The sequence below is a fragment of the Pteropus vampyrus genome, unplaced genomic scaffold (assembly GCF_000151845.1).
Source record: "Pteropus vampyrus isolate Shadow unplaced genomic scaffold, Pvam_2.0 Scaffold91, whole genome shotgun sequence".
Taxonomy (NCBI): Eukaryota; Metazoa; Chordata; class Mammalia; order Chiroptera; family Pteropodidae; genus Pteropus; species Pteropus vampyrus.
The window spans coordinates 5,185,951-5,196,248 of NW_011888872.1; the positions used below are offsets into that span (position 1 = coordinate 5,185,951).

The window sequence follows — 10,298 nt, forward strand, 5'->3', positions numbered from 1 at the left end:
GCTGATTTTTCTTCTGAATCCCCAGATACTTTCTAGTTGTCTAATTTACTTTCTGTAAGTACATTACTCAGTCTAACGAGATATATCCTATTACTCAAAAGACCCATTAGGGAGAAGGAAAAGAGTTTGAATTTGGCACATTGAGGTAATTTTGTGCCTCGAATATTTTAACTAATAGTCATTTTGTTGAGTGTAAGTAATGGTGGTTTTGCAATACATTTTCTGTTCAATTTTATACTATAATTGTCATTGCTTCAAAACTTCCAGTTAACTCAAAATGACTTCCTGATTACATTTTTCAATCCCTTTTCTTGCTTAATCTAAAAATCATGCCAGTGAAAGCCTTTTCAGGCAGCGGCATGTCCCTACTGATTATTTTCTTAAGATCAGATTTTCAGGGTGCAGAGTCTCAGAAAAGCCTGTGTATGGGCATTGCCTAAACTTGCAAAGGACGAAGAGGATGAAGGTTAAATCAGTCACAATCTACAAAGTCTGAAAGTGCCACAAAAATTGATGTAAGGAGATTTTAACAGAATAAAAGAAACAAAATAACAAAATGTGAGAGCAGAGAGGATTGTTCTGAATCTAATTTCTCTCAATGATTTCACCAGTTATGTAAATCTTGTTTGCCAGATTTGTGCTATAATGAGGGATCCATCAACTATGTTATCTGAAAGAACAACCACTTTCAGATTTTAATTTAAATATGTCTAAAAGGATTTGCTTTGCTTTTTCATGTATAAGTACAATTAGCTATAAAACATAAAAATTTTTACAGTATTTTAATATAATATATAATTAAATTAGGAGTATTTATGTGAATATAAATAAAGCATGACTTGTTTAAAACATGAAACATGAGGCTTATGAATCATAAAATGGCGAGTAAAAACTATTAACAAATTCTGACTTAAATTTGCAAAACCCCGTATTTTAGAATGTTAAAAGTAAACAACAGCAACAACACATTCTAAAATGCTCGAGAATAATATGCATACAAAGATAGAATGAATAGTCCGCAGGAATAGACACCAAGAAAATAAGCCTTAGTTATACTGCATATACATTCTAGAATAAATCTAAATGAAACACCTCTTTTGGCCTTACCTTTCTTAAGACAAGGAAATTTAAACAATTTAACCAGTCCAAAATCATCTCCAGACACCAGCACTGAGCTGTTGTAATTTGCATCCACTGAGTTGATGTCAGTGACATCAGTATATTTTGGCCAAATTCCACTCACTTCAGGGCCTTTCACACATGTCCAGGAGGCCCAGGGAATCCCTTTGATTTCTTCTTTACTTGTTAAAGGCTTTCCAGCTGAAAATAATAAATAAAAATGTTATATTTAAATAAAAAGCATCTTCTTATTTTCTTCTAAACTTCTATAAAACAAGGAAACTAGATTCTCATCTCTTTACCCAACTGTTTTTTGTTTTTTTTTGTTTTTTTTTTGGCAGCAAGACTTAAGGGAAGCACATGCTCAAAATGCACAGATAAGGAGAAGAGAAAGGAAATGATCATTGTACTAAATGTAATGACTCAAACTACTAATAGTTGACCTTAATTATTTAAATCCTGGTTATATCATCCTTTGTATTACTGATGAAATGACTTATTAAATTGTACATTATTATATTTAGTCTTCAACACCTTGCCAGGTTTTTAAAAAGTTTATTCTTAACTTCTACTTTTCATAATTTAAGGGACCATAGAAGTGACTTTTTAAAATTCAGACCTGATAAATTAGCAGGAAAAGTTAATGAATTTTATTAAATTTAAAAGTGCTAGACAATAAGAATCCACCAAATTTCGGTTAAATGTAATTGGTTAAAAGTCTAGGTATGTTCTTAAATGTAATTGGTTAAAAGTCTAGGTATGTTCTTAAATGTATGGCGTGATATCCAGTTTCCAGCAGCTGGTGAGGGATGCTCCCAGGGAACACACAAAAGAAGAATCACACGAATCAGAAATGCTCAAGAAAATGTTTAAACACAAACAACTTTAAAATTCAAAATCAAGACAATTAAGTATATTACCTCATAGTTCCCCCCTCAAAATAAACAAATATTTTCAAATAAAGAATCTGTGAGAATAGATACTCTTGTACACTACTGGTGTATTGTCACAGTGGCACCCAGAAATCCTGGCCTCTAGCACAGCATTACATAAAAATTCACTATAAAGACCATAGAATCGAAGAGTTTATAGTTGGAACATAGCCTTTGATCCAGTGTTCCTGCTTTGGAGAATATAGTCCAAGGAAGTAACTCAGAAGAGAAAATCCTATCTGTTCAAAGATATTTGTTGCTGGACTGTCTGTACCAACAAAGAAAGTAGCAACAAGCCCAAACTTTCAATAATAGAAGAATGAGAAAGCAAATTCTGAATAATCACTAAGCAAAATGCTATTTTGTTGTTGCAAAGGGGAAACATGTGTTCCATATTTTTTTCCGTATGGAAAATACATATAAAATATCAAGCAAAGAAAGTAGAAAGTAAGAAATATGCACCTAGTAATAGCTGACGAATCTGATAGGGCAGAGACTCAAGTTATGTTACTCGTTTTATGGTAAAGATTAACTTTTCAATAAAAACTTTAAGAAACTATTATTTGAGGTCAAGGGTCATATTAAATATTAAGATTTTTCTTACACAGAAAGTTATATTTCTGACATTTTAGTATTACAAACTAAATGTTACCAAATGACTTTATATAAGTCAGATGAATCTCTTATAAAAGTTACAGTGGGGACAGTTTACAAATAAAAACTGGGTTTTTTTAAATCTCAATTAGCACATTTTACCAAGTAATCAAATAATGACTTCCATCTAAGAACACAGATTTGAGACTAAGCAATCACAGTAAATAAAATCTGTGATCCTCAAATCTTTAGTATATTTAACAATTGCAAGTATTTATGTCCAGTCAATGCCTTGTCTTTTCATTGTATTCAGTCTCCATGTTGTGTAGTCATTTTTTATTTTAATGTGTTCCAATGTCTTAATCTTTTCTTTGACAGTTTATGATTTGAGGGTCTTGTTTCAGAAGACATTCTCTACCCTGAGGTCATAACAACGCTCTCATATTTTCTTCACGTGGTTCAAAGGTTTGCTTTTCATAAATACTCAATGCCCGCATGACTTACACGGCATTTTGTAGAACAGTCGTTCTCCTGCGCCATCATTAGTTTGCAAGTATTTACTATCCAAAGACCAGTCAATGTGTGTAATGAAACTAAGAGACTTGTTGCATTCTCCAATTTTCTTATACCTCTGGGCAACAGCATAGACGTCTACTGGGCCATCATTGGATCCCACTGCGAGATAAGAACCATCTGGAGAAAATTTCATTTCATGAATGACTTCTTTTCGATCTTTGATATGAACCACTTCTGTCATATCTCTATAAAAATAAAAAGCAAAGTGATAAGCAGCAAATCTAGAAATAAGGCCCCCAAGTTGTGTTTTAAAGTACACGTGTCAGAGAAAAAACTGTTTTGAAAGGGAAAGAAAACCTACAGGAATTAAAGAATTAACTTTTGAGGAAAGATATAAAATATTTAAAGTTTATGGCAAATTTAACAAATTTAATAAAAAACATTTTAAATAAGATTTTGAGCTTCCAAAGTAAAAACCAAAAAATTTTAATAAAATGCATATTTCCTCTGATGTTCAATTATATACTATTTTTCCTTAAAATTTCTTGTTAAAAAATTGGGATTTGTAAAATTGTTTTAAGATATGTCATGGAAAACAGCAAATATATCTAGGTTAGCATAAAAATAAACCTTTTACTTAAAATATAAAAAAAATAAATCTTTTTTATATTTTAAGTATAAGAATCCAGTGACTTTTAAGCTTAATGTTATTGCTGCCAAAATTGCAAGTCCAAAAAGCAGAAGAGGAAAATTACTTTTTAAATGTTATGTAATTATTTAGCTTTCAGATGAAAGGTCAAAAATGCATACATTGAATCACGGGAATATTCTGTATCTTTTATGATCAGATATTGGTAAGAATTTCTATCTTCAATTGAAAGCTCACTGAGTGTTTTTCTACAACTATGAGACAGGATTATGACTGGCAGGTCCCATGAGCCAGTAATGATGCCTTCATTAACTCCAAAATAAATAGAATGTATAAATAATACCAAATATTTGCTTCCACATAATAATTCTACACACCTGCTATCATTTATTAATGGCACTACAGTTTATTATGCCATTAAATAGGTGTGAGGGGATTTTTTTTTTTGGCTTGGGAAAAATCCATCAAAAAGAAAAAAAATCTGGTAATTAGCCATCTTTTCATACATCATTAAGCAGAGAAAGAAAATGTTGCCCACCAATTTGGTAATAAGTTACATGTGGCTGTTAATGAAAATTTAGTTTAATAAACTGTGCCAAGAGCATTTTTAAAAGCTATACAGAATTGTCTTTGTGCAAAACTTGCCATATCTAAGTTATGGTTGCATTTCCTCTCTGTAATCACAAAATGTGTGAGCCAAAAGGATAATCAATGCATTCAAAGGAATTACAAAGATCGCAATTTTTATCCTGTAAAAACAATATAAGATGTTAATAAATATGAAATATTCTATATTATTGTCAATTGTGGATAGAAGAAATCTTTTACTCAAGCTCACCTCTAAAAAAAAAGGTGGTACTAGAGGATGCTTTATTCTTTCTTCCTTCTTTCTTGGCTTGCTACAAACACATAATCCCTTATCTAAAACCCTTGGGACCAGATGAGTTTGGGAATACGTTACTCATTAGATTTTTTAAAGATTCAGAAACAATATATTATGTAACATTACCAGTAGGGGCTAGGGCAGCACCCTGTATTAATATATTAAAATTTTTGCAGCAAATCACATTATACGTGATTATTCCTACTAGGAGATTAATAGACTATAAACAGTATCAAATCACTTCACTGGGGCAGGCTGTGCTGCCAAATAAGTCACCGAAGAATTCTGGATTTTCAGTGTTAAGATTTTGGAATTCCAGGTAGGGGATTGTGAATCTACAGGGTTCCTACTTGAAAGAGTAAGTGCATTTTTCCTAAGGTCCTGGAATACATCATCATTCCTAAGGTCCAGGAAAATCTTAACAAAAGAACACATTTAATATCATTTTCAATATCAGTACGAGCCTGACTCGGAGAACAATGAAAGAGCCGTCCTTCATGCCCAGGGCCAACTGGGATCCATCGGGGCTGAAAGCAACACTGCGAACTGCTTCCTCCATGTTGCAGCGGGCGATCAAGGCATGGTCAGCCAGACTCCACAGCCTAAGCACAAGAACAAAGTAAAAAAACACAAAACCGACTTATCATCATCTGCCCAAGGCAGGAAGTTCTGCTCATCACACTGCGATAGTAACAAGAAAGCATATAGTAACCTCCCACAGTGTCCTTCCTCACGGCATGTCTGGGAATCTGGGACAGTGTTTAGTCTAACTTTGAGTCGTTTTCACCATTTGAAATACACAGCAAGAAATATAAAATGAGATAACATTTCCCAAAATTTTGAGATTCATAGAATAAGGAAATTTTGAACACCACATTCACACAAAATCCTGCTTTTCTCTTTAAAAATTAAAAATTGTTCTTTACTTATACCAATGGTTGTTAATAACACTTATAATAAGCACTATTAGATGCTATTATGGTTGTTTTTTTGTTTTTTGTTTTTTTTTAAATATGAGTATCCTTGTAGTAACTGTGTCATTTAAGTACATATAGATTGAAATAACAGGTTCCATTTGTTGGCCTCCCTAGAAATAAAACATATCAGAGATGGAGAAGAGCAAATGATACTCCTGCCCAAGACAGTTCCCAAGCCAGCCGTGTACAGTCATATGCTGCCTTTCCTCACAAGCTCCCTGGGTTCCCTGCTGCCCATAGATCCACTCATGGTTGGGGCAGATCTTCACAGTGACCCTGATGGATGAGCACAGCTACTGCTGTGGGGATGGCAGTTAAGGGACAAGTGCAACTAATGTACAGTTTTCCACACCTCCAGGAATACCTACTCCAGGTATCTCAAACTGAGTGAACATGAACTAACTATCCGAAGTTACAAGGAAGGGTTAATATGTGAGTTGCAACTGTGCATGGGACCTCTATCTGTTAGTACTTTTTAGACAGTCTTAACATGCAAACAACAATATCTGTTAGGGAGATCGGGAATCTAGAGCTCTGCAATAGAGGCAAGAATGAGTCACATGCGGTGCAGTTTTTCTAATGCATTCTGCTATCAAGAGGGATGGGGGCACACTCCTTACAATGCAGAGTTGCACAGTAAATAGTTTACTGAAACCTTAGGCAGCTGCACTGCTCGGCTTATGGTATTCTTTCAATATCTTGTCCATTATTCATAATCTCATACTATTTCTAGCCATGCACTATTTTCAGCAATGTAAGCTTTGCTTTACTAGCATGAAGAAATCATCACACCTCAATAAATTGTACTATCCTTATAAGATCATTCAGCTAATCTTTCTCAATAAATTATGACTTATACCCTTCCTAAATTTCCATACTCAGTGTAAAATTACATTTAGCCAAATTAATGGTTAAGGAGAAGAAGACAAATTCTGGCAGCCAGGGCTCCTTGGGGATGTGTGCAATTCTCAGACCCAATACGGTTTGTCAAAATACAAAAGCCAAAGGCTTTCTTGAAATCATTTCTATCTGGATGGGTATGAATGGAGCTACTCAGGTGTTTGAATAATTTGGTGGCACTGTTGTGGCTATTCAGAGAACGCTAAGAGTAATGAAAGGAAAAGGAAGAGAAGAGGAAGTGAACGAAGACAAGGCATACACACACTTACGTCACATGAGGAAAAAACTGGAGCTGCTTTCATTGATTTTTAGACCAATGAGGTGTAGTGCTTGGTAGACATTAAAAAATGGATTTGGGGATTTATACTTTACTATTGAGCGTACCAAGTATCTTGACATGCAGAATAAGGGCAAGCAGGAAGGAGGAAGCTATAGTTTATGATGTTCTATTTTAACTATTAAAACCCAGAAGCAGTAATCGATCAATTGATCACTGTCTCTTTCACTGTCATTCACTCTCTCTCCAACCTGTTTGCTGCTGAGCACATTTAAAGCTCAGTAATACAAAAATACTGAAATCAATGTAGTAGTCTTCATCTGACACTCTTAAATTACATGTTCAGTCCCTCAGTAGTCACAAGGATATGAGAAGCATAATCATATTGTTCACTTTATGCAACGTTGCGCTGTCAAAGAGTAACAAAAAATGACCCATAGCAAGAAACTTTGAGGCCCTAATAAAACTGTGTACTCTCTCAGGAACCAGTACTTCCCTCTGATGTGAGAACAATGTTCAAAATTTCATCTCAGCATTTATAAAGAAATATTTACAACATGCTCAAGACACCTTTACAAATCAGAATTTAAGTTCTGCTGGGGAAAGAATGAGTGTCTGCAACTAAACTGTGAAATCTCTGTGCAGCTCCCTGCAGAGGGCCGAAGGGTCGAGGGGAAAATGTGCTCTTATCTCAGGGGAATGCATTTAGCTCTCAGAACTGGCGCTGGAAGCCAGTGTTACCCTTAGTAATGTATTTTCGTTTCTAAGAACATTTTCATGACTCAAGATGGAGCCAAAGGAAGATAACAACAACGAAATGCCAAGAAGCCCACTGCTGTTGAGCTAAATGTCTTAAAATTCCATGGGAAAATTGTGCAGTTCTGCACTGTGGTTCTTAAGCAACAGGCAAATTAGGGCAAAATAAACCTGTTATCCCAAAGAAGTAAGGTGATGACAGCCACTGCTGGGGCCTCACCTCACAGAGCGGTCGTCACTGCCTGTCACAGCCAGTGGCTTCTTGGGGTGCAGGGCCAGAGCCCAGAGCTCCCCCTCACAGTGGCCTTGCAAGATCAGCATCGGCTTGTCTCGTTCTCGAACAATCACTTCAAATATTTCGCTGTCCTGGGTCCCCGCTAGAAGGCGGTCGGCTTTCCAACACACACTCCGGATAGAGAGGCCTGACAAAGATAAGTAAAAGCATATCATAACACCATTTACAAAGAAAACACCTAAAGTAAATACCCTCACCAGGATAGCATACAATGCAACGCCTTTTAAAAACTCCTGGGAGAGGAGGACCAAGTCCACATAACCCATTCTGTATCATTTACCATTTTCTCACATGTTGGTCATTTCCCCTACTCCTTGTAATCTATTTTGCAAAAGAGTGATCATTCTTTCTGTCTTAGGATGCTAACATTGTATTAAAATTATATGTGGCTGATATTACAGAATGGTTAATTATCACATTAGGCAAGTTTAACATGTATTTGATCAGAATCCAGACTCATTCTGCTGGATAAACAGATGTGCTGTGTCCCAGAAATATGTAAATGAAGCTAAATGTAAATCTCAAAATATCATTGAACATCAAACCATTTATGGAAGCTTCTCTGAAAGCATAGTATTCCTTTTAAATCTAAACTTCCACCTTCACAGTATTTCATCCTTTCTAGGTAGGTCTTCACTTGCCTGCCTGAGTTTTGATCGCTTGGATTTCTTGTGCCTGTTTTGTTCATTATTGGGTTCATTATTTATTTACTTACATAGTGAATTTTCTCACATCTGAATCAGGAATACAGCAGCAATCTCACTTTCATAACCACTTAAAACGAGATAAGGATGTGATAAGCTTTGAGATCTCAGTTTCTTCTCCAGTGAGCTTTGTGTCTTTGGCTGAGAAAGTACCAGAAGTCAGAACACTTGGACTTTAATCCTGCTCTATACCTGATTGGCCATACACAAGAAGAGTCCTTTTCTCACTGGGGACCAGTTTTTCTTCCCATATAGACTATAATTATGGAGACCATGTAATTTATCATCCAGATTGGAACCCACTAAAAGTAAAAGATTCTAAAAATAATTAAAAATTTAAAAAAATATTAACTAAGAAAATAGTTTTATGGTGTTGAAAGACCTAGTAAATATTTCAATCAAAAATATTTTCAAATAGAAAATTCTAATAACATTATTACAAAATAAAAAATCTAGGACAAAAGGATGAATTGGCAAAGCACAGAGGTTTTATAGGACCTTGAAGCTAATCTGTAGGACACTATAATGGTAGATACATGCTATATGACATGTGTCAAAATCCATAAAATATACACCACCAAGAGTGAACCTTAATGTGAACTACAGGCTTTAGGTGACAATGATATGTCCATGAAGCTCTAATGTAAATCTCAAAATAGGTTCATCCATACAAAAAAAATTTTTTTAATGTAGGTTCACCCATTGTAACAAACGTACCACTCTGGTGGGGGTTGCTGATAGGAAGGCTCTGCATGTATGTGGTGGGGGCAGGTAGATGAGAAATAGCTGCAAATTCCACTCAATTTTACTGTGAACATAACTGCTCTAAAAAATTTAAGCCTATTAAAAAAAAATCCAGGACAAATGCTAAGCCAGATGGGATGCTGAGACAAGAGAAGGGTTAACCCTCCTCTTAACTAACTGTGGTCTTGAAAGGATCAAATGAGATATTGTATTTATTTATGAAAAAGTATTTTTTAAGGCACAAGACTATTTTTACATGAGGTAATGCTTTACTCCTTGCTCTGAATTCATTGTTGTCTTGAAATGGAAAGAGCCAGCACGCAGGGAGATTTATTATTCCTGCTGTGAGTGGTAAGTGGGGATACCTTGGCAACAGCTAGTTCAGGGTCAATCACTCAAAATCTGCCTATATAAATATCATGACGGGCTTTCAAGGTTGGAAAGGACAGATGTGTGGTGAAAGCAGTCCGTATAGGATGGTGGCATGAAAGAGAGGCAGCTTAGCTACGGAGGAAGTTCTGCCTTGTAGTAACCATCCTGTTGCCATCGTCCCTTTTTTGTCCTTATTTCTTTCCTATCTTTTCCAGAGATTTAGTTACCAGTCACTAATTAACATATTTCTGTTTCCTCCAGGAGGGGTAGTGAACTTGTTGTCTCCCCAGAAGGCTGTGCATTATCTAACACTTTGCTCTTTGAAACAAGAAGTAAAGAGGGATATTAATTATATTTCAACATCAGAGAAAAAAAATCAAATGATTTGTTTTTCATATTTAGTATCCATTTTAATGTCTGTGAAACAACAGTTTTCTCAGTTTTATACTCAGCTGGACTCTCAGTACCTAGCACAGTGGCTGGCATGTAACAGAAGCTCAATAAGAATTGTTGAAATAGTCTATGGCCATGCCGCCCTGAACAAGCCTGATTCCGTCTGATCTCGGAAGCTAAGCAGGCT

At 35.4% G+C, this 10,298-nt stretch overlaps 1 protein-coding gene across 1 annotated transcript in view; it reads right to left on the reverse strand.

Moving 5' to 3' along the window:
• EML6 (echinoderm microtubule associated protein like 6) overlaps positions 1-10,298 on the reverse strand; it is a 274,207-nt gene that overhangs the window by 114,934 nt on the left and 148,975 nt on the right. Inside the window, exons 8-11 of the mRNA XM_023532868.1 lie at positions 7,824-8,025; positions 5,158-5,295; positions 3,150-3,406; positions 1,108-1,320 (exon numbers count right to left, since the gene is read on the reverse strand). Of these exons, the coding sequence (XP_023388636.1) occupies positions 1,108-1,320; positions 3,150-3,406; positions 5,158-5,295; positions 7,824-8,025 (810 nt within the window). The remainder of the gene's footprint in view (positions 1-1,107; positions 1,321-3,149; positions 3,407-5,157; positions 5,296-7,823; positions 8,026-10,298) is intronic.